Consider the following 23,721-nt stretch of genomic DNA (forward strand, 5'->3'; position numbering starts at 1 on the left):
TCATTTCCTAATTTTGTATTATAAAATGGAATTAGGAACATAAATAGTAACAAGTAGCAAAACCCCAACCCTGTGTAGGACTAGCATCCTCTCAGCCACCTCTGCGCAGGCCAATAAGTTTGGAAAGTTTTTCACAGTTTTCAAGTTTCAGCGACTCTGCCTTCTGTTTCAGTCGTTCATCTCTGTATAATCCTGCCAAATTTGTCAATTCCGACTCTGAAAGATAAAAGAGGTAACCAATTCATCAAGAGAGTTGGGCTCTTTTGTTTTGTTTCAATATTTCTGGAATCAAAGCTCCTTTTACTTTCATGCTTTTTCTTTTAATTATATTTAAGAAACGCTTACTCATTTATTCGAGAAACGCGAATCCGGCAGCTACGCTACACCAGGTGCCGAGGATTAAAGGCCACCTGTGGTCCCGGAGTCCTACAGTATCCATGCTCTATTATAAAAGCACTGGGCTTAGTTCTTATCAATAGAACATTTGGCACCAGTCTTAGGAAACGTGCACGTGTGCAGTAAGAGGAGACTCCGTTTCACGGCCTTCGTACGGATGGCTTTCAGATGGCAGTTGGGAGAGAGTGGAGCCCAATCGCCTGTTCCTGTCATCTGAAACAAAGACAGCTGCTCCATTCTGTCCCCTGCGTTGCTGGATCATAACTCAGACATGCTAACTGACACAGAGCCTCCCTCCGGTGGGCATGCCTTCTATAGAAGGCCAGGCTGCTGGCCGCTTTCTTCATTCCCTCACCACATGTGGGGTCCCTAACTCAAAGGCCAAAGGCAGCTGGGCTCTTTGAAAAGTGAAATCATCTGGATCCGGTGACCTTTGTCTCCTTGACTAAATGAATTTCATTTTCTCTTCATGGTGGAGAAGGTCATTCTATTTTTAACCAGAATATAATCTCTGCTGTCTTTGCCGATGCAACGGCGGTTTGGCTGCCTCTAGTTTTCATTCTTTTGTCAAGTTTCAGAGACATTCTTAGGAAGGAAAGCCTGAAAAGCACCCCCCAGAGACGTGTTGTGTATTAACAGGATGGCACGCTTGGATGGGCCGTGTGGCTTCTGAAAGCCTCCAACAGCAGGCAGCTCCTCGGTGTTTAAAGGACCATACTTGTGAAAATGCTATTTTAATCATTTTGAAATATGTCTATCCATTCTTAATCATCCTGCCAACAGATTTTGTTTTTCTTGCTGGAACGAGAGGCACCTGTCTGATTAATCAGCAAACTGACTGGAAACAGGAATTAATACTTAGCCAGGGGGAACAATGGGCATTGGTTTCTGAATAAGTTTCTATCAACACAAAACGCTGTCTGGCATTTCTGCTCACAATGATTCTATTTACACCAAGTAAGGCCCAAAGTGCAGATTAAGTGCAGGACTCCAGGGTGAGGGGTGGCCATGCATGAAAACCCTCCCTCTACAATGGAGGCTCAGAGCCCGGGCCCTAGCCCAGCAGTGGCTTGGCAAGCGGCGTGGCTCCTGGGCCCCAGAACAATGTGCTCTCACCCGCTTATGCGGGTGCCCACGCTGCCTGCTTGCCGGGGCTTTGCCTTGGCACCGTCATCCTTGCAGGCGATGCGGCTTCCTGGAGGACCGGGTGCCACGCCCAAATGAAAGCCCCCCCGCCCCCCCCGGGGCGTGCCCACCGCACCAACTCCATTTCCCTGGCTTCTCTGGCGTGTGGGAAACCTGTTCAGGAGGCCTCTATGCCTTTGGTCCTCTGGAGTCACTGTTATGCCCGCATATGGAACAGATTCTGTGGCTTTGCTTTTCCTTCAACGATTTCCTTAGGTTTTTTTGTTTGCTGAGCTTATCTCAATGCCTCATTGCCTGACATCTCATTCTAGAAAGAATTAAGGGCTAGTGATTCTTACTGTTTTCTACATTGAAGTCCACTCTAACAAGCTGATGAAGGATTAGATGGATGCTTTTCTCAAAATGTCACTAGCTTTACATAAAGTTCATTAAAACCAAGTTTCCATGCTCCAGGGGTTGAGACCCCTGCTCCAGATCAATGACTTTGCAACAATGCCAGTGTTTCAAGGAACCACGTCCCAAATGCCCACCACCATGCTTGGAGAAACTTCTCTCCAGACTGCCAGTGAATGCTTTTGCCCTTCCATGAGTAAAAGGTCAGCTCAATTAATATGTTACTTTTGATACATTTTGACTGTTAATACTCAGTGACTTCTAAGTAAAAAAAAGAGAAAAAATCCTTGGAAGGGGCATCAAGACAACAGCTTTTTTTTTTTTCTTCTTTACCAAATGTTTCCCTTGCCCCTTGTGATAAATGGACAGAGCATTGAGCCTTCCAGGCAAACAGACTCAGGCAAATTGCTAAAGAAACAAGTCCCAAAGCCCCTCCAAAGAACCCTCTGCACTCTTGTGGTCTGGAAGACCGCAGAGGATCCCAGCCACCCTCGGGATCCAGCTCCATGAGACAGAACTACATCCAGTCTAGCCAGGTCACGCAAGGCCTGGACTCCAGCAGGAACCAAGCACTTACTATATGCCAGACACCAGGCTAAGCATTATACCCATACCCTCTTCTATAGCCCGTATGGCGTCTCTAGGAAGAAGTGCGTCTTATCCCTGTTTCAAAGCCTGAGCTTCTACCCACGGTGCTGCCCTGGTCCAAGGCATGGAAAAAGTGCTCCTCGGCCGGGCAGGGCCAGGATCTCAGCTCAGCTCTGCCAGGCTGGGCGGCAGATCCTGCCTGTTACTTTTGTCCATCCCAGCCTGGTGGCCACTTCCCCTGGCATTGGGTTGATTATCTAGATGCAGCTGTGGAGGAGTAAACAGGGCAATCAGTGTTCATAGTAGGGGATTACTCACAGAAGTTCACTCAGATTAAGCATTCTAAGGGAAAACAGAGAAGAGAAATGAACAAAAGATTAAAAAAGACAATGGCTAACTTTGCTAAAAACAGTTTCCATTCGGTATTTTGCCAAGAGTGAACTTTGTTCTCAAGTGGGTTTATTTTTACAACCTCCAAGTGCTAAATTTAACCTTGGCGGCACTTGCTGCTGGATCTGGAGGGCACATGCTGCTCATTCTCAAATGGCATTTGGGTTGTGGAGAGAGTCTGGACAACCACCCTTAAATGCCAGAAATAGATTTTTAAGGGGTGTGTGCGGATAACCCCCTCTTTGGAACTTGTGGGTACATGCATCATGCTTACCCATTGGATTTTTATTTATACCTAGAGAGTACCAAAGTCCTGAAACTAGGCCTCATGAATATGGGGAGAAGCCTAAAAGCCATTTTAGATGTAATCTTTACCGTGAGCTCTTTGCATAGTTCCAGCTAGGGAGTGTATGTGGGTGTGTGTGTGTTTGAAGAATGTGAAATGCAGATTTTCATCCAGTTCTTGCAGAAAGCAACAAATTCAAAACCCTCCCAGGGTTGAATACAATGGGGACTTTTAGGACACACACTGTGGCCTTCACCTGATTTAGATCTGTGTATAAAATGCCTTTCTGTCCAAAGCCTTTTCTTGCTCCAAAATTCTTTCCTGATCTTTGAAACTCGCAACAACTAGTTTAACATGAAGTAGGGTACTTCCTGACCTCCTCAGTTTTTTTCAGTATTTATTTTTCAATAAATTTTAAAAAGCAACTTCCTCCTGCTTAATTTCCCCTTACGTCTCAGAATCATTGCCCATCAAGCTCCTAATGCACCTGAGAGTGGAGGTGGGCTCTGCCCTACAGAAGTAGAGGGCAGAGACAAGGTCCCTAGGGGCTAGGGTAAGGATGCTAACCCTGCTCTGTGATTTTTAATCCGCACACATTTTCATTATTTTCCAGGCCTGAGAATCCTCTCTTCCAAGGATATTTGTTGAGCACCTGTTCCGGAGCAAGGACGGTGCCAGGGGCCTGGGACACAAGATTGGTAAGACATGGCTGTTACCGTCAGAGGCCCACAGTCTGGCAGGGAGACTGACACGTACCTACAGCGCATGAATGCTGAGAGCAGTACTGTGTTAGCAGCACGGACCAGGTGTTTTAAGAACACATAGGAAGGACAGATTAACGTGGGGGTGGGGTTGGGCTGCATGATGGGTCAGCAAGGGCTTAGCAGCGCTGTGACTGAAGAGCTAATCTTATCAGGCACTGGTAGACATTTAATGATATCCAGTTACACCATTTAAAAAATGAGTTCGTTTGCTTTTTAAAAATTAAAGCCACATTTTATAAGATACAGTTAAGGTTGTGTGTATGTGCCCCCCCGCCCCCCGCACAGGTGTGCATACATGTGTGTATGTGTAGAATTCAACTGGGATGAAAAGTGAACCTGCTGGCTGAGAGGCAGGGCTACCCTTGCTACCAGCACTCCCCATTAATACTCAACTGGAGTTGTAAGCCAACGGGCGGATACTGACACCCCCATTGTCTCCAGAGAGGGAACAGAGTGGAAGGCCTGCTCAAACCCACCCTTATTGAAGGGGCAGACCCAGAGGTAGGGTCACTTTTGATCTAGGTGGCCCCAGCCAGCTAGCACTGACTTTTGGTCTGGCTCAAAAAATTAGGCTGGATCAATCAGATTTTCCCATAGGGAATGTGGAATTATGAAACTGGACCAATCCAGCTAGAAAGGGGCCAATAACTAGTGGGGTTGTGGGAGCCGGGAGAGCGATGGGGAGGGTAGCAACCAAAACCAACCAGGGCAAAACCAGGCTCTGAAGGAGGAAAACTTGAAGAAGCAAAGGAAGGCAATTGGCAGAGAGGAGAGTGGGGCAGATGGGCAGAGAAGCAGACACTCAGAGACAGACAGATGGATAGGCAACTAATGCTGCCTGCCTAAGTTCCTCAGGTTTCCAAATTCTGGCCACATGTATCCTGACGATGAACTTCACTTTTTTGGTGGTGTCCCAAATGGGTCTCTGTCCTGTCTCTGATCACATAAACACGTGCTACTCAAACAAGGAGAGAGGAGGGATTGGGAAGCTGGGCATGCCTCAGGTTGGAAGCATGACCACCAGTTAAAGTCCCTTTTTAGAACATCTTACTTTGTTGTTTCTCCTTCCAACAGCTTGTCTGGACGTAATCAATGTAATCCTTCTCTATCGTCTTCTCCAGGTCACGGAGAGATGCTCCTCTGTAGGCCTTCTCAAAGTTTTTATCCACAAAGTAAGGCACCTGCAGGTTCTGCGTTTCTCTAGAGATGGTGTAGCCCAAGGTCCTGAGACAAGGAGAGGGAGGCTCAGGTAAGCTGGTTATATTTGACAATCTCACTCTTAGCACTGACTGCACAGATATCATGACCATAATCCCTTCTTCATAGGGCAGATGCAAGTACCACTGTCTAATACTAACATTTATTATTTCTGTAGCAACTGTAATGTCATCATTATGTGAGTGTATTCATATTGTGAATTCAGCCTCAGTATAGTTACTTTATTCTCTTCAAGGATTTACCTCTCTTATATTGCTTTCTGTGCTAAAAGTTGAGTGCTGAATGCTTTTTTTAGTATACTTGCTGCCGAAGTGAGCACGAGTGCTAAATGCTTAAAAAAATGTTGTACATTGTGTAGGACCTAGCATAGTACCTGGCACAGACCAGGCTATTGGTAAACGTTGAGCAAATGAACTGATCATTACAGTCACAAATAACCAGATAGCTTACACCAACCTAGCATCAATTTTTAAGACAGGAGAGAAAGTACTTCACACACAGCTGCTAAGTGAGAACTGCAAAAACCTCAGACAAAAGATTTCAGTGATGCTTCTGCACCAACTCTCTGTGGGTCTAATATTTCCAATGGTATGTGGTGCTCAGAAACATCAGTAGGTCTGGGTTAACTAAATACTAACCAAAAGGAAGTATAGAAAGAAGCTCAAATTCAAGTTAAAACAATGTGACAGCAATGTGCAAAATCCAGGCTAGTTTTATTCAAACTAGACAAATTCCATCTCAACTGTAGTTAATATTTTCCCAGCTTTCTCCTTTGATCTCTCTACTTAAGCATCGTGCTGGATGTCTAAGGGTTCAGGCCATGACTGCTCCCACCTCCATCTGGGAAGGTGTTAGCAGGGCCGGTTCATCTCTGCCCCACTAGCTGGGCAAAAAAGGAGGGAGAAGTAGCAAATGGAGAAACACAGGAAGTCGGGAAATAGAGGGAATCAGGCCAGAGTGACCTGAGAGTAAAAACCCCTCTCTGAGACTGAGCTTCCTTCTCTGTAAAATGAAGATACTGATCTAGAATACAGTCTTCAGTCTACAGTGATTGCTAGCAAAGACTCTTCCTGTTATGTACTGCCCCATGGGTTCCACATTTTCTAAGGTTTTTTTTATTTTTTTAAAGATTTTATTTTTAAGTAACCTCTACACCCAATGTGGGGCTTGAACTCAGAACCCCGAGATTAAGAGTTGCATGCTCTACGGACTGAGCCAGCCAGGTTCCCCATTTTGTAAGGTTTTTGTCTGCTAAACCATAATGAGTAATGACACATTTCTCATCTAACTTAAAATAATTAATCCAGTGGGATGCCTGGGTGGCTCAGTTGTTTAAGTGTTGGACTCCTGATTTCAGCTCACGTCTGGATCTCAGAGTGGTGAGTTCAAGCCCCATGTTGGGCTCCATGCTGGGTGTGGAGCCTACTTAAAAAAAAAAATTAATCCAATGATCCTCAGACTATGAACCAGAGTTATTTGGAGAGCTTATTAAAACTCAGATTGCTAGTTCTCATCCTCAGAGTTTCTGATTCAATATGTATGGTGTGAGGCTTAAGAATTTGCATTTCTAACATGTTGCCAGTTGCTCTAGATGATGCTGGTCTGGGGACCGAACTATGAAAACTGAACTAATTGAAATAATTAATTGAAGAAATAAAGAAATTCCTATCATAGCTCATAGCAAAGAAATGTGATACTATGGTTTGACTGTGCAGCCTCATCATGAATAAATGTCCCATTCTTCCAATTACTTAAATTGAAAGTAATCACTGGATCTCAGATACTATGTTCCCAACCCGGAGGAGTCCAGTGATCCGATCACAAGCTCAACAGGGTCCATTCTAAAGCTAACATGATGATAAGGATTTAATCTGAAACTGGTTAGTCTATTCATCCTTCAGAAACCAGTTGCTGCTGTTCTGTGGCTGACCGGATGATGTCGCTGTGGAGCAAAATAATCCGTGGCCCGAGCACACAGGAACCGCCTACAGTAATTTTGAGTCTCTGCACTATATTACTATCCTGCTGTTCCTTTAAACAAAAAATCCGTGTTTTCTACAAAGGCGAAATGTAATGTTAGCAGTACCAGCAAAATGTTCAAGTCTTTTACCCTCCAAATTGTTAAGAAAGATTTATAAATATTTGACTTACGATTTATAGAATAGACTGTATGGGGGATTAGCTGCTAGCAGCTGAGTAATGACAGATATAATCACAATCACAAGAACTGGAAGTAACTGAATAAATGCAGAATACGTGGTCTGAAAAAGAAAAAATATTTGGCGTAAGTGTTCTTCATCAATATAACGCTTACAGAAAACAGGATAGTTTTCCCAAAGAAAATTCAAATTACTGCAATATATTGCACAAAGCCCAAAGCTTTCCTAGGAAGACTGTTCTCTCTGCGGAGAAGACTGAAGGAGACCCACCCACAACCTGTATTGACAACACCCAGTAATTCTCATGCAGCCCCCTTTTCTGAGACCAATGAAGCAGACACTTCTGGGTGAGTCTGCCCAGACTGTGACTCCCATGGGGCCACATTAGTGTTATGCAGCTCTGTCGCCTTGGCCACAGCTGAATGGACTGGAGACATCTAACCCTAGCAGGGGTAATCACTTCTCCCTCCCAGGAGTTTGGAACTGAGACTCATCATACTGTTCACTGCTGGGCAGTCACTTGAAGAAAGGACATGTACTCTTAGGCAGTGTGGATGGGCTATCTGTAAGAGGAAGCAGAACAAGCTAGGCTGCTTAGAGAGAATAAAGCAGATGCAGAGAGGCAGGAAAGGTGGAGACAATCTGGCCACAAAGAGTCATGGAAAGATAGCTGCATGGGTGCCTGACTGTACCTTAGTTTCTGGTTCCCATCTGTCCTGAGGCCCATGTGCGCTTCCTGCCCTTGAGCTTCATGAGACCCCCTAGATCCCTTACTTTAAACTCCCTTTAGTTCTGAATATTTTGAAGGGGGTTCCTATTTTCTGCAGGGAAGAAAACCTCGGTCAAGACAGCCCCACAGGGGAACTGATTTCCTGGAACAACCACCGAAGAATGGGTGGGGAAGGAGGTACCATTCCGGCCTATTTGGGCCAGTGGTCCACCCCTTCCTACCACTACCTCTGCTTTCCTAAAACACCTTTTAACAACATGACTCAAGTTGAACTTCCAAAACCTGATCGTAGACGCCGTAAAAGTCCGCTCAGTACAAGTGTGGATGAGCAGTAGTTGGGCTGTCTGCCCTTGGTACCTGAGGTTTCTCTGCTTCTTCTTCCTTCCGCGTCTGCGTCCGCTCACGTCGGTGCCGCCGGCGGTAATAGTGGTTATCATCAGTCACATGTGAAAACATATGAATGTTTCCTGGGAAAGAAAGAAAAACTTAGCATGGGATATGGCAAACACTCCTTCCTTGCTTTTTCCAAGCTCCTTGCTCCCAGCTAGGTTCTCCGATGGCGGAGTATTGTCCCATTTTACTCAGCAGAAAAAGAAAACAGTAGGTAAACCAAGTGAACCAGGTGTAAATGGAATGTGCTTAGTTCTCCTGCTTTTATTTAAATAGTCCTTTGGAACTAGTGAGCGAGAGAACCCCAAAAGTCTAGTAAAGAAAGAGCATTTGGGCCATGAATCCTGTCTGACACGCTCTTTTCTGCTTCCTTGCCCAGTATCAGATTATGTCACTAGTGTCTTCCTTCCTCTTTCTTCCTTCCTCCCTTCCTTCCTTTCTTTCGTCCTTTCCTTCCTCCCTTCCTTTCCTTCTTACTTTCTTCCTTCCTTTCTCTCTTCCTTCCTTCCTTCTTTCCTCCCTTCCTTCCTTCTTTCTCTCTCTCTCTCTCTTTCTTTCCTCCACACCCAGCATGGAGTCCAACATGGGGCCTGAACTCAGAATCCTGAGATCAAGACCTGAGCTGAGATCAAGAATTGAATGCCCAACTGACTAAGCCACCCAGGCATCCCAACACTAGTATCTTTAACAGCAATTCATAAAATTCAGTTTACTTCCTGGGCATTTAATTACCCCAACATCAGGGGCGCTTGGGTGGCTCAGTTGTTAAGTGTCTGCGGCTCAGGTCATGATCCCAGGGTCCCGGGATTGAGCCCCGCATCGGGCTCCCTGCTCTGCGAGAAGCCTGCTTCTCCCTCTCCCACTCCCCCTGCTTGTGTTCCCTCTCTCTCTGTCAAATAAATAAATAAAATCTAAAAAAAAAAAAATAATTACTCCAACATCGAACTCTCTGGAGGTAGTTTTCTAACTTTTATCTTTATATAGCTGCTACTTTGCAATAATGATAATAGGCATCTTGCTACTTATTTATAAAGCACATAAAAATATCTAATCCTCACAGCAGCCCTGTGAGGTAGATATTATCAGTCCCATTTCTCAGGTGAGGAAACAGGATCAGAGAGACCAAGTGATTTGGTCAAAATCATGCACAGTTGGAGGCTGGAGACTTGCCTCAAACCCCAGCTCATGTGATTCCAAATACTTTCTTTTTTTTTAAGATTTTATTTATTTGATAGAGAGAGAGAGAGCAGAAGGAGAGGGAGCGGCAGTCAAGGGAGAGGGAGAAGCAGGCTTCCCGCAGAGCAGGGAGCCTGATGCAGGGCTCAATCCCAGGACCCCGGGATCATGGCCCAAGTCAAAGGCAGACACTTAACTGATTGAGCCACCCAGGCGCCCTGATTCCAAATTCTTCCTCTTTCTACCATACCATGGTCCCTCTATTCAGATCCTCAAAAGGAGCTAGCTGAGATACAGAATATATATATGTGTATATATATATACATATATATACACATATATGTATATATATATATACATATATATGTGTGTGTGTATATATATATATATATTTCAGCTATAATTTTGAAATACTCACCTGTAGGAAAATGTCCTCCAAAGAAGACATTGAATAGCTCTTCTGGAGTGATGTCAGCTTCGAAGTCCCTGTAATAATTATAAGGTCTGCCTCGAGGGGCAGTGAAAGTCACTGGTTCATCTCCATATTCATCATAGCGGAGTCGCTTGTCAGGATTGCTCAGGACTGCAAAGGCATTTCCTATTGCTGCAACCAAAACCAAAAAGTATCTGAGGACACAGTTTTTGCTGTAGCTGAGGGTGATGCAAGAAGTAGCAATGAAGAGCCCAGAGCCGTTGGCTGCTGGATGACCTCACAGGGGCCTAAGAAAAGGTGCTTGGACCTAGAAAGTTCACCAGAGTTCTTGCCCTTGACATTTTCCGTGATCTAGTTTGATAAGCCAGAAGCAATATTGGACTCAAGATGAACTAAGAACTACTGCTTTCATTCATCAAAAATGTGTCCTTATTTCCCTTGAGAGCAACGGTTCATACATAAGCAGTGGTATTCTAACTTGAAGTCAGAAACAATCTCCTAAATAAAATAATCAGTAAAATCAATTGCTTGGCTAAAAGCAAAGTCCTCACTAATCACAGTCATGTTTCAGCTTACTTGAGAAAGTAGGCTTTAGAAATTAAGAAACCTATCTCCAGTGTCTCAATGACAGATCAAAGACTGGATAGATTACACATGCTTACTATCACCTCTTCTCCCTATGCACAAATGTGCAAATGTCCAATTAAAATTCATTTAAATATGCAATCAGTGCCACTAATCAAAGAAACCTTGAAAAGAAATCTTTAAGACATCCCCATTCCCTGCCTCTAATTCAGCCAACACTATGAGAAACACAGTCAGAAAGAGCATTTCTTTATGATTCTTCTAGCGAGGGAATTATATTAAATATTTACAGCAATATAACAGCTAAGTAGAAAAAACAAACAAAAAAGGCTAAATAGGGGGTGCCTGGGTGGCTCAGTCGTTAAGCGTCTGCCTTGGGCTCAGGTCATGATCCCAGGGTCCTGGGATCGAGCCCTTCATCGGGCTCCCTGCTCCTCGGGGAGCCTGCTTCTCCCTCTCCCACTCCCCCTGCTTGTGTTCCCTCTCTCGCTGTGTCTCTCTCTGTCAAATAAATAAATCTTAAAAAAAAAAAAAGTCTAAATAGTTGCTTCAACATCACATCCCTTGAAATCTGGCCAATTTCTTATAGAAATGGCATTAGTCTGTGAGATACTTTATGTGAAGGTGTAAAGAGAATGTGGGTTATCTAGTGGTTTCCTTGTAGAAACTGTGGGGAGAACAAGATTCACAATGGCACATCAACAAAGGGAGATTATCTTTTGAGGTAAACGTTGACTTTTAAAATTTTTTTACTCTTTCTTTAGAAAAATTCCAAATCTACAGAAAATTTGAAAAAATAGTAAATAAATACATGTATACCCTCTATTTGATTCATCAACTGTTAGTATTTGCCACATTGCTTCCCTCAACTCTCCATACATACATAAATACATGCATACATGTAGTACGTATATATTTCTTTTGCTGAACCATTTGAAAGTAGGCTGCAGATATTATGGCACGTCATCCCTAAATATTTCAGCATCTATCTCCTAGAAGAATCTCCTACGTGATCACAGTACCATTATCATAGCTAAGAAAATTAACTTCAACCCATGCAATTCATGCGAGGTTCATGTATTTGCTTTTATATCCTTTTAGTTTCTTTTCCTCTAGAATAGTCACCTGCCTTTTCTGCTTTTCATTATATTGACTTTTTTGAAGAGCAGGTCAGTGTTTTTTGTAGAATGTCCCATATTTTGATGGTTTCCTCATTATTAGATTCAGGTTGAACATTTTGGCAAGAATACCACACAGGGGGCACCTGGGTGGCTCAGTTGGTTAAGCGACTGCCTTCGACTCAGGTCATGATCCTGGAGTCCCGGGATCGAGTCCCGCATCGGGCTCCCTGCTCAGCAGGGAGTCTGCTTCTCCCTCTGACCCTCCCCGCTCTCATGCTCTCTCTCTCTATCTCATTCTCTCTCTCAAATAAATAAAATCTTAAAAAAAAAAAAGAATACCACACAGGTGCCATATCATATAATGTGAGGTGGGTCCAGTATTGGTGACGATAAGTTGGATCACTGGGTTAAAGTGGTGACAGCTAGATATCTCCATTATAAAGCAATTTTTCCCCTTTGAAATCAGTAGGTATTCTGGGGGATGATGCTCTGACAATCATGTGAATATCCTATTCAGCAAAAACCTGTCACCCGGCAGTTTTAGCATCCATTGATAATTCTTGCCCGAATCAAAGGTTTCCTTGGGGGTGAAGCTCTTAAGTAAGATTTTTATTTATGTCTCACATCTAAAAAGGTACCATTACAGAGAAATCAAATATTTTTTTTCCCCAAAGAAATTAAGGTAAGTGAATGAAGACGAGAGGGAGCTATGCTGATCATCACTATTTAAGAGGTATGGCAGAAAAGAAAGGCCCTACTTGTGGCCGTATAAAACGATTATAGGGGAGGCTGAAAACTTGACAAGGGCAGAATTAAACATTAATTCAGGATCAGACCTTTGAAAGCATCAGTTGCTCCAGGAGCACAATTCTTGTCAGGGTGAAATTTCAGGGCGAGTTTTCGGTAAGCTTTCTTAAGCTCTTCATCACTGGCATTTCGAGAAACTCCCAGAATTTCATAGTAATTTCTGCATTTCTTGATCCTAAAAATACACATCAGAAACATATATGTCTACAAAGGCCCCTTTTGTATGATTAACTGTAAAATAGTATGTTTACATTTTACATTTACATCTGATCCTCCAATCTGTGAGCCCCAAAACAAACCTAAAAGAAAACTGGTGAACACATTCATGAAACTTTCAAATTGATTAACAAGGTCCTCCTCCCACCGAGAGCTTAATGCTTTCAAAGTATTTTTACATCCAATATTTTATTCTTCCTGTATCCCTACAAGTGGGTAGAACAGACATGCTAATCCTTATATCAAGGTGCAGGCTAAGCCCCTGAGAGTTCAACCACAGGACGGCAAAGTCAGAAGAAACACCTAATCACTCTAGTGATTTCTCTCTCTTTTTCCTTAAGGCTGCCTTTCAAAACTTTGTTTTAAAAAGTTAATATAGGGGGGTGGGAGGGATGGGGTGGCTGGGTGATAGACATTGGGCAGGGTATGTGCTATGGTGAGTGCTGTGAATTGTGCAAGACTGTTGAATCACAGATCTGTACTTCTGAAACAAATAATGCAATATATGTTAAGAAAAAAAAAAAAGAAGATAGCAGGAGGGGAAGAATGAAGGGGAGTAAGTCGGAGGGGGAGATGAACCATGACAGACAATGGACTCTGAGAAACAAACTGAGGGTTCTAGAGGGGAGGGGGGTGGGGGGATGGGTTAGCCTGGTGATGGGTATTAAAGAGGGCACATTCTGCGTGGAGCACTGGGTGTTATGCACAAACAATGAATCATGGAGCACTACATCAAAAACTAATGATGTAATGTATGGTGATTAACATAACAATAAAATTTTTTAAAAAAGTTAATATGGGGTGCCTGGGTGGCTCAGTTGGTTAAATGACTGCCTTCAGCTCAGGTCATGATCCCAGGGTCCTGGGATCGAGCCCCGCATCGGCTCCCTGCTCTGCGGAAAGCCTGCTTCTCCCTCTCCCACTCCCCCTGCTTGTGTTCCCTCTCTCACTGTGTCTCTCTCTGTCAAATAAATAAATAAAATTTTTTTTAAAAAAAGTTAATATATACACACACGGTAGAAGATAAATATCTAACAGTACTAAACTGTATACAGTAAAAAAACTTCCTGCTTCCCTATTCCCTGCCCCCGATCTCCCACCCTAAGGACAACCACCGTTAGTGTTCTGTGAATCCTGTGTCTATGTATAGACACCTCTCCATTTTTTTTTTTTTTAACCTAGGAGCATATTGTAATCACCTGTATACATCCTTTTTTTCTTTAAACCAAAAGTTTATTTTAGAGATGGATTGATAACATATAGAAATGAGTACAGGATAAAAGTTTAGACTAGAGTGGCAGTTCTGAACTTTTTGATCTCAGAAGTTTCTTATACTCTTAAAAATTACTTAAATCCCCAGAAGAGTTTTTGTTCATGTGAGTTATAGCTATCAATATTTACCGTACTAGAAATGAAAACAAGAAATTTTAAAACAGAGTGATGATATACTATATATCAGGTAGCTTCTCAAAAATCCCACTCTACTGTCATGAGAGAATGAGAGTGAAAAAGGCAAATAATGTGTTTGTACTATTATGAAAATTGTTTTAAACTTGCAGACCTCCAAGGGTTTTGGGGTTCCCAAGCTACACTCTGAGAAATGTTGTACTAGAGCATGAACTCGGGGGTCAAAATGCCTTGGTTGGGATCTTATCTTGCTGTGTAATTAACCTCTGTGCCCTAGTGTTATCTTCTGAAATGGGCTAATAATTTGAACTATATTTCACAAGCTGATACCATTTAAATGAAGTATTCATCAAAGTGCTTGATAGCATGTGACACCCCATAAATACTGGCTATTATATATCTATGTCATTCTTTTCAAAAGCTGCATTGCTTTTATGGATTATATTTATTGCATTTTATGGATTATATGTATCCTCTACTGATAGGCACTTACAGAATATCTCCAGTCTTTTGCAACTACACAATCCAGTTAGGCAGAGAGAGGCCCAGAGTCTTGCTCAAGAGTTCAAAGTAAGTCAGTAACACAGGCTGGACTATAAAGCAGGGTCTGGAATGTCAGTCATGGTCCTTCCCCAAGAGCTGCCCAGGGGGTTCTTTGGCTCCCCAGCCCAGTTTCCAATCTCTGCTTCCCTGGCAGATACTCCTCTGCCTCTTTCTCTCTTTTGTATAAATTTGTTATTTGTTTAATAACATATTTCTTGAGCTACAATTCACATATCACAAAGTTCACTCTTTTAAAATGCACAATTCACTGATTTTTTACAAAGTATATTCACAGAGTTGTGCACCCATATCACTATCTAATTCCGGAACATCTTCACTACACCAGAAAGAAACCCCAAACTCATTGGCAGTCATTCCTCATTTTACTTCGCAACCCCTGGCAACCAATAATGTACTTTCTGTCTCTATAAATTTGCCATTCTGGACATTTCATATAAAGGACTTTTGTGTCTGGCTTCTTTGACTAGCACAACGCTCAAGGTTCATTCATGTTGTAGTATGTATCAGTACTTCATTCCTTCTCTTACCAAGAAGTATTCATTGTATGGCTATTCCCCATTTTGTTTATCGATTCATCAGTTAATGGATATGCAGGTTGTTTCCATTTGGGGGTTATTATGGGCAATTCTGTACGAATGTTCATGTACAAGTTTTTGTGTGGAAGTATGTTCTTATTTCTCTTGGTATTTACCTAGGAGTGGACTGCTAGGTCAGGTGCTATGTTTAACCTTCTGAGGAACTGGCATTGTATTTTCCAACCTGGCCACACTGTTTTCCATTCCTACAAGCAATATATAAGTGTTCCCATTTCTCCACATTCTTATCAATACTTGCTATTGTCCATCTTTTTGATTACTGCCTTCCTAGTGGGTGTGAGGTGGTGTGGTATCTCACTGTGGCTTTGGTTTGTATTTCCCTAATGACTCATGATACTGAGCAACTTTTCATGTGCTTATTGGCCATTTGTAGATTATTTTTTTAAGTATATTTTTTAAACATTTGTATATATTCTTCGGAGGAATGCCTATCAGATCCTTTGCCCATTTTTCAGTTGGGCTATTTGTCTTTTTATTGTTGAGTTGTAAGAGTATTTTATATGTTCTAGATATAAGTCCCTTATCAGGGACTTTCAAACATAATTTGAAACATTTTCTCCTGTACTGTGAATTGATTTTTCACTTTCTTGATGGTATCTTTTGAATACAAAAGCTTTAAATTTTCATGAAATTCAATTACCTATTTTTTTCTTTTGTCATTTGTGCTTTGGGTGTCATGTCATGGAAGAGGTACATTTATGTTTTCTTCTAAGTTTTATAGCTGTAGCTCTTACATTTAGGCCTTACTTTAGGTCCTTGAGTTAACTTTGGTGTTTGTGTGAGAAAGGAGTCCAAGTGCATTGTTTTGCATGTGGGTATCCAGTTGTCCCAACACATGTATTAAAGACAATTCTTTCCCCTATTAAATTGCCTTGGCACTCTTTCTTTTCTTTTCTTTTTTTAAAGTAAGCTCTACACCCAATGTAGGGATTGAACTCATGACCCCAAGATCAAGAGTTGCATGCTCCACTGACTGAGCCAGCCAGGTACCCCTGCTTTGGCCCTCTTGTCAAAAAAATCTGTTGAGGGTGCCTAGGTGGCTCAGTTGGTTAAGCAACTGCCTTCAGCTCAGGTCATGATCCCGGGGTCCTAGAATTGAGTCCTGCATTGGGCTCCCTGCTCAGCAGGGAGTCTGCTTCTCCCTCTGACCCTCCCCCCTCTCATGCTCTCTCTCTCTCTCCTTTCTCTCTCAAATAAAATCTTTAAAAAAAAAATCAGTTGACTGGGGATGTCTGGGTGGCTTGGTTGGTGGATGTCTGACTTTTTTTTTTTAAAGATTTTATTTATTTTGGGGGGAGGGGCAGAGAGAGGGAGAGAGAGAGAGAGAGAGGAAGAAAAGCAGACTCTGCGCTAAGTGCGGAGCCCGATGCCAGGCTGGATCTCAGGACCCTGAGATCAAGACCTGAGCCAAGATCAAGAGTCAGACACCCTGGGATGTATGGGTGGCTCAGTCTGTTAAGTGTCTGACTCTTAGTTTTGGCTCAGGTCATGATCTCAGGGTCCTGAGTTCAAGCCCATGCTGGGTGTGGAGCCTACATTAAAAAAAAAAAAATCAATTGACCATAAATATAAAGGCTTACTTCTGGACTCTCAAGTCTATTCCATTGATCTACATGTCTATCCTATGCTAGTCTACATCATAACTGTAACTTTGTAATAAGTTTTCAAACTGGGAAATGTGAGTCCTCCAACTTTGTTCTTTTTCAAGACTGTTCTGGTTATTCTGGGTCCCTTGTATTACCATATGAATTTTAGGACTGGATTGTCAATTTCTTCAAAAAAGGCAGCGAGGGATTTGATAGGGATATGTTGAATCTATTGATTGATTTGAGTAGTATTACCATATTTCCAATATTAACCCTTAATAAAATAAGCCTTTCCAATATTTAGCTCCATGAACATAGGCAATCTTCCCATTTATTTACACCTTTTTTAATTTCCTTAAATGAAGTTTGTAGTTTTCAGTGTACATTTTGTTAAATTTATTCTTAAGCATTTTATACTTTTTATACATTTATACATTTTATACTTTTTTGATGGTGTTATAAATGAAATTATTTTCTTTTCCATTTTTGGATTGTTCATTGCTACAGTACAGAAAAACAATGATTTTTGTGTACTGATCTTGTATTTTGCAACTTTGTTGAACTCAATTATTCTTTTTTTTTTTAAGGTTTTATTTATTCATTTGAGAAAGAGAGAACGAGCTCAAGTGGGGGGAGGCAGAGGGAGAAGCAGACCCCCTAATCAGCAGGGAGCCCAACGCGGGGATTGATTCCAGGACCCTGGGATCATGACTTGAGCTGAAGGCAGACACCCAACCGAGCCACCCAGGTGCCCCTCGTTTATTAGTTCTAACTGTGTGTGTGTATGTGTGTGTGTTCCTTAGGATTTTCTTTCTTTTTTTTAAGTAAAGATTTTATTTATTTGTTTGAGAGAGACAGCACACAAGTCAGGGGGAGCGGCAGGCAGCGGTTTCCCGCTGAGCAGAGAGCCTGTCCTGGGGCTCGATCTCAGGACCGCGGGATAACGACCTGAGCGGAAGGTAGACGCTTAACTGACTGACCCACCCAGGTGCCCCTATTCCTTAGGATTTTCTATATTATATCATATCATCTATGAATACAGTTTTACTTCTTTCCAATCTGGATGAATTCTTTTTGTTTTGTTTTGTTTTAATTTTTTCAGTTTTTTAAAAGATTTACTTATTTATTTTATTTTATTTATTTTTTATTTTTTAAAGATTTTATTTCTTTGACAGAGAGAGAGAGCATTAGCAGGGGGAGCAGCAGGCAGGGGGAGAGGGAGAAGCAGGCTGCCCGCTGAGAGGAGAGCCAGACATGGGGCTCTGTCCTAGGACCCTGAGACCATGACCCAAGCTGAGGGCAGAGGCTTAACCGACTGAGCCACCCAAGCGCCCCATTACTTTTTTAGAGAGAGCGTGAACACACATAAGTGGGTGGGGGAAGATCAGAGGGAGAGGGAGAGAATCTCAAGCAGACTACCTACTGAGTGTGGAGCCTGAACATGGAGCTGGACCTTTCGACCCTGAGATCATAACCTGAGCCGAAACCAAGAGTCTGAAGCTCAATTGACTGAGCCACCCAGGCACCCCCAATCTGGATGACTTCTGTATTTGTTTTTCTTGCCTAAATGCCCTGGCTTGAAACTCTAGTGGCTAGAGTAAACATACTTGTCTTTTTCTTGACCTTGGAAAGCATCCAGTTGTTCACCATTAAGTATGACGATGTTAGCTGTGGGTTTTTTGTAGATGGCCTTTATCAGCTGAGGAGGTTCTCTTCTACTCCTATTGTGTTAAGTATTGTTATCATGAAACAGTGTTGGATTTTGTCAAATGCTTTTTCTGTACTTATTAAAATGATCATGTGGCCTTGTGCTTTATTCTATTAATATGGTGTATCACACTGATTAATTTTCATGTGTTAAACAACCTTGCATTCCTGGGATAAATACCACTTTGTCAAGGTATATAATCTTTTTTTTAAAGATTTATTCATTTTTTTTTATTTGAGAAAGAGAGAGGGCACATAACTGGGGGGAGCGGCAGAGGGAGGAGGAGAGGAGCAGACTCCCCGCTGAGCACAGAGCCAGATGCAGGGCTCAGTCTCACGGACCCAAGATATGACTTGAGCCAAAACCAAGAGTCAAAAGCTTAACCAACTGAGCCACCCAGGAGCCCCAAGGTATATAATCCTTTTCATATGTTTTTATATGTTGCTAGAATCTATATCCATAAGGGATATTGATTGATAGTTTAGTTTTCTTATGTCTTTGTCTGGTTTTAGTTGTAGTGTAATATTAGCCCCATAGAATGAGTTGGGAAGTGCTCCCCTCTCTTGTATTTTCTGTAATAGTTTATGAAGGATTAGTTAATTCTTCTTCAAATGTTTGGTAGAATTTACCAGTGAAGGCTTCTGGGCCTAGGTTTTTCTTTGTGGGAAATTTTTAAAAAATTTTTATTTTATTTAAATTCAATTAATTAACATATAGTGTGTTAACAGTTTCAGAGATAGTTCAGTGATTTATCATTTGCATATAACACCCAGTGCTCATTACATCCTTAATGCCCGTCACCCAGTTACCCCATCCCTCCACCCCCCCCCCAGCAACCCTGTTTGTTTCCTATAGTTAAAAGTCTCTTATGGTTTGTCTCTCTCTCTAATTTTGTCTTATTTTATTTTTCCCTCCCTTCCCCTATGATCCTCTGTTTTGTTTCTTAATTCCACATGAGTGAAATCATATAATTGTCCCTCTCTGATTGGCTATTTCGCTTAGCATGATACCCTCTAATTCCATCCGCATCATTGCAAATGGCAAGATTTCGTTTTTTTTGATGTCTGAGTAATATTCCATCTTATGTGTGTGTGTATCTTCTTTATCCATTCATCTGTCAGTGTACATCTGCACTCTTTCCATAGTTTGGCGATTGTGGACATTGCTGCTATAAATATTGGGGTGCAGGTACCCCTTCGGATCACTGTTTGTATCCTTTGGGTAAATACCTAGTAGTGCCACTGCTGGGTCACAGGGTAAAATTTTTTTATTATTAATTCAATCTCTGTATTTGTGGTAGGTCTGTATGATCTTCTAGTTTGTACATTTCTACAAATTTGTCTGTTTCATCTAGGTTATCTAATTTGTTGGCGTACAATTGTTCATAGTATCCTTTTAAAATCTTTATTATCATTGTAAGATTGGTAGTGATGTCCCCTCTTTTATTTCTGATTTTAGTTATTTGAATCTTCTCTCTTTTTCTTGGTTAGCCTAGCTAAGGGTTTGTCAATTTTGTTATTTTCAAAAAGCCAACTTTTGGTTTTGTTGATTTTCTGTTGTTTTTCTAACCTCGATTTCATTTATTTCCACTCTATATTATTTCCTTCATTCTGCTTGCTTGGATTTAGTGTACTCTTTTTGCTCTTCTTTTTCTGGTTTGTTAAGGTGGAAGATTAGGTGATCTGAGATTTTTAAATATATATATATAAACATTTACAGCTATAAATGTCCTATGTATTGCTTTAGCTGCATCCTATATATTTTGGTATGTTGTGTTTTCATTTTCATTCATCTCAAAGTATTTTCTAATTTTTCTTATGATTTCTTCTGTGACCTATTTGTTATTTCAGGAATATATTGTTTAATTTTCACATATTTGTTAATTTCCTAAACTTGCTTCTGTTGTCGATATCAGAGAACATGCACTGTATGATTTTAATCCTTTTAAATTTATTGACACTTGTTTTGCGGCCTAACATCTGATCTATCCTGGAGAATGTTTCATGTATATTGAGAAGAATGTGTATTCTGCTGTTGTTGGCTAGACCGTTGTATATAGATGTCTGTTTCGTCTAGTTGGTTTTCCCTGCCTCTCCGACATAGAAGCAGTAAAGTTACCTCAGATTACACCCTAACACTCCACTCCACCTAGTCTTGCCTCTGAAGCCAAGAAGCTGTTGTGCTTCCATAATAATAATAAAAGTACCAATAACAGTCAATGCTTATGTAACACATTCTGCCAGGAGCTCTACATTAAAATCACTCATTGAATCCCACCACAGACTCACCTTTGTACCCCAAGCAGCTGTTCCTCAGTGTAAGTGGCACTTCCCTCACCCTGTCGGGTTGGATTCCACTCATGCTCAGACTTCTTTTCCTTTTGCATTTTCATGCAATTACAGCACCCACAGGGATCATGACTTTCAGGAGGTCTATCTTCTGGGTATTTGTTTCTTCTAACTGCATCAATGTAAGCTGCAAAGCAATAGCCCCTCCGTTAGGCCTCAGTCTGATCTGCAATTAACTTTGCTACCTGCCCTCACTATCGGAGAGGCTGCTTGTGGCCATGAGTGTGAAGGCCAAACTACTGACATCATACTGACTTTTAAGCATCCATATAAAATTGAATGAACGTCTTCCTTGAGAATACAATATAGTAAATACGGAGGCAACCATGAAAAACTTATAATGCTAGAAACATGAAGCATAATAATGTCCACCATACCTACAGTGGTCATTCAGCAAATAATTCTGAATCAGAGCCAGAGAAGGGGCTTAAGAGGCATCTCCTCAGTACCTTGCCTTTCAAAAGGTGTCCACCTTTAGTGCAGTGCAGGGACAAGCCTATTTTTCTGTGATCCATGGTCAGAAGTCACACTGCTCATAAAATAATTTGTTGTTGTTGTTGTTGCCATGCTTCCCACCACTAAGATTTAAAGTAGGGGTGAGTTCATTCTTTTAAACTAGCAGTTACAGAACAACACACTTGGCTAGATATATGGGTAAGACCTACTTCTGACCACAAAGGGGTTATAGTTTAAAGGAAGAAGATTCGATTCATCATAACACCTGGAGAATGTAAAGAAGGCCACAGCAATCCAGTCAAGGAAGGCAGAAGACTCAGGTCCTGTCTGGAGGATCCGGAAGAGGCTTTAAAAATGTCTCTCTCCTGCCTAAAATCCCTTAGTGACTACCCACTGCTCCTTGTCCAAATTTCTTATAGGCTCAGCCTGCCTCTGCAGCCTCCTCCCTCACCACGAGCTCTTTTGCAGCCTATGCTCTAGACACACCAAATGTCTTTCAGATCAGCAATGCTTTCTTTTTTCTCTGTGCCTTTGCATATGCTGTTCCCTCTGCTTGCAACATTCTTCCTCTAAGTCATCCTGACTAACTCCAAGGCATCCTTCATGTCATCATATGTCACACTTTCTTCCTGAGGCCTCCTTTGACACCCAGGCTGTCACTGTGCTTCCCAAACCTAAGACCTTGTTGTGTAGCTCAGGACTTAGTGGTTCTGTTTCGTAATTGTCTGTCTACCTGTCGAACTCCCTCAGTGGATTGTGAGTTTTGTGATCTCAGGGGCCCAAGTCTGTCAGATCCCTGCTGCACGATCAGCATAATGCAGGGTACATAACAGGTATTGAATCAATACTCTTTGCTTGACTGCAGGATGGAAAAGGCCGGTCTATCGGTCCTGATGTGGGCTGGCAGGAACAGGACCAAACGGAGATTGAGAGTCAGACGGCCTACTTGGGCGGAGCGAGGATAGGGGCCGGAAAAGCAAGCTGTGGGAATCCGCATCACCCTGCTGACCTCCCAGCCACCCTGGAACAGGCAGGACCTGACCACCGCGGGCCCTAAGCTGGGCACGGGCCGAGACGGGGCAGGGCTGGAGGCCGGAGGCAAAAAAGTCATCACGGGTGACTCTGGGCTCCTAGCTGGTTCCTTAGCTTGAGCCAGCGCTCCTGATTTTCAGATCCCGGCCCCTGCCGTGGGCGGTCCCCCACCTAATTCGGAACCCTACTCAGGCTCAGCATCTCTTCATAGGCCTCCATCCCTCACCTCAGGCCCAGGGTCTCAGGCCTCAGTAATCTCAAGGAGCCCCATTCCTCTCCCAACTCTGCCCTGTCCCACCCTCCGGCAAGGACCTGGTACCTTCGGTCCAGCGCTCCCCGCTGCCCAGAGTCGCAGCCATATCGGTTCCCAATCAGCAGGTCTGCGGAGCCTCCCCAGCGCCCGAGGCTGAAAGGGACGGGGCGAGAAGCGCGAGGCATGCTGGTCATTGTAGTCCAACTCATAGGAGCCGTGGGACATTGGACTACAACTCCCGGCAGGCTCCGCGCAAGGGGCTGTAGGAGTTGTAGGGGCGTGTGGGGCTCGACCCTTGGAAGCGAGGTCTGTGGAGGTTTGTTGCAGCTGGTTGACTGCAGGGCGACTGCGGACCACACTTTTCCTCGTCTGTAGCGTGGGAATAGTGGCTTCGGCCTCACCTAACACTGGGGGCATTCAGGGAGGCGCGGTGAAGTCCTGCCTGGGAAAGGTTTTGCAAACTAGAGGATCACAGTATGACTATTCATCTCAAGGATGTCCTTTTTAAAATATATGCTAATGTCCGTTCTGTGCAAAGTGTATGTTTGGTCCTGGAGATTGAGAGACGGGTTTTGGGGATGCGAACCCAATCCTGAGATTTTAAGAACCAAGAAAACAGAAAAGTTAAGTAGATTTATGTAGAGGGCAATCTGGGTAGGCCCCTCTTCGTGCATTTGCTTTGGCACAGCATCATTCGAGGGACCTCTGGGGTTTAGGGGTAGAGAAGGAAGAAAGGGCCAGGTGTTGGAGCCAGCATTAAATCCCCTATCTTTGCTGTTCCTTATCCTTCATCCATCCCATCCTACTCCAGGGCACCTCTGAGACTTTTCTCTTCTGTTCCACCCCACTCGTTTCTGTGGCCCATTTGCTTGTTTTCTGAAGGCCCTACGAAATTAGTAAAAGGAAAGTAAAATATTCCTGCTTTTTCCCACTCAGGTCTGCATGGGGCCTAGCAAAGAATAAGAGCAATTCT

At 42.7% G+C, this 23,721-nt stretch overlaps 1 protein-coding gene across 1 annotated transcript; it reads right to left on the bottom strand.

The window, feature by feature from the left end:
* DNAJC18 (DnaJ heat shock protein family (Hsp40) member C18) lies at window positions 1-22,904 on the bottom strand. The gene is made up of 8 exons (XM_028103493.2): window positions 22,815-22,904; window positions 20,948-21,134; window positions 12,612-12,757; window positions 10,055-10,240; window positions 8,428-8,537; window positions 7,333-7,442; window positions 5,015-5,187; window positions 1-216 (listed from the first exon to the last, which is right to left on the bottom strand). Exons 1-8 carry the CDS (start codon window positions 22,852-22,854, stop codon window positions 92-94), a joined length of 1,077 nt encoding a protein of 358 aa, XP_027959294.1. The 5' UTR covers window positions 22,855-22,904; the 3' UTR covers window positions 1-91.
* Between the last annotated feature and the right edge of the window lie 817 nt (window positions 22,905-23,721).

This window comes from Eumetopias jubatus, unplaced genomic scaffold (assembly GCF_037043125.1).
Source record: "Eumetopias jubatus isolate StellerSeaLion01/CBP00866 unplaced genomic scaffold, mEumJub1_p1.0 scaffold_5, whole genome shotgun sequence".
In the NCBI taxonomy this organism is placed as follows: domain Eukaryota; kingdom Metazoa; phylum Chordata; class Mammalia; order Carnivora; family Otariidae; genus Eumetopias; species Eumetopias jubatus.

Coding starts and splice junctions, on each gene's coding strand:
- DNAJC18 (XM_028103493.2), bottom strand. CDS start 22,854: ATGGCTGCGACTCTGGGCAGCGGGGAGCGCTGGACCGAAG. Junction 21,135..22,814: donor CGGGGAGCGCTGGACCGAAG/GTACCAGGTCCT, acceptor ATTGCTTTGCAG/CTTACATTGATGCAGTTAGA. Junction 5,188..7,332: donor TACAGTCTATTCTATAAATC/GTAAGTCAAATA, acceptor TCCTTGTCTCAG/GACCTTGGGCTACACCATCT.